Source organism: Brassica oleracea, chromosome C8 (genome assembly GCF_000695525.1).
Source record: "Brassica oleracea var. oleracea cultivar TO1000 chromosome C8, BOL, whole genome shotgun sequence".
Taxonomy (NCBI): Eukaryota; Viridiplantae; Streptophyta; class Magnoliopsida; order Brassicales; family Brassicaceae; genus Brassica; species Brassica oleracea.
The window spans coordinates 4,088,388-4,088,859 of NC_027755.1; the positions used below are offsets into that span (position 1 = coordinate 4,088,388).

The 472-nt window shown below is 41.1% G+C and overlaps 1 protein-coding gene across 1 annotated transcript in view; it reads right to left on the reverse strand.

The window, feature by feature from the left end:
- LOC106308493 overlaps positions 1–244 on the reverse strand; it is a 1,632-nt gene extending 1,388 nt beyond the window's left edge. Inside the window, exon 1 of the mRNA XM_013745653.1 lies at positions 18–244. Within this exon, the coding sequence (XP_013601107.1) occupies positions 18–244 (227 nt within the window). The remainder of the gene's footprint in view (positions 1–17) is intronic.
- Positions 245–472: the final 228 nt, after the last annotated feature.

Genomic DNA, 472 nt, shown 5'->3' on the forward strand with positions numbered 1-472 from the left:
TGAGATCAGTCGCCAACTCTTGGCTGATAGGACAATCCAACTTAGCCAAGTTATCAATATAACCCATCATCTTGATGACATGTGGACTAACTGGACCATCTATTGGTAGCTTGCACTCAATGAGAGACTTAACTGTTTGGTATCTCTCAGTTCGAGCTTGCTCCTGAAACATACCTTTCAGGCTAGTGATCATGTCAATTGGTGAATCCACGTTCTCATATTGCTTCTGCAAATCTGAGTTCATGGTTGCCAACATAAGACAACACACATCGACCCTATCACTGACATGCTTATCATAAGCATTTCTTTCAGCATGTTGGACATTGGTCTTAGGTTTTTCAGGAAGAACCTTTTCTAGAACAGTCCTTTTTCTCCTGTTTGAGAACAATTCTCAAGTTTCGATACCATTCAAGGAAGTTCGACCCATTCAATTTGTCCTTCTCAAGGACAGATCGCAGTGAGAATGAACAGT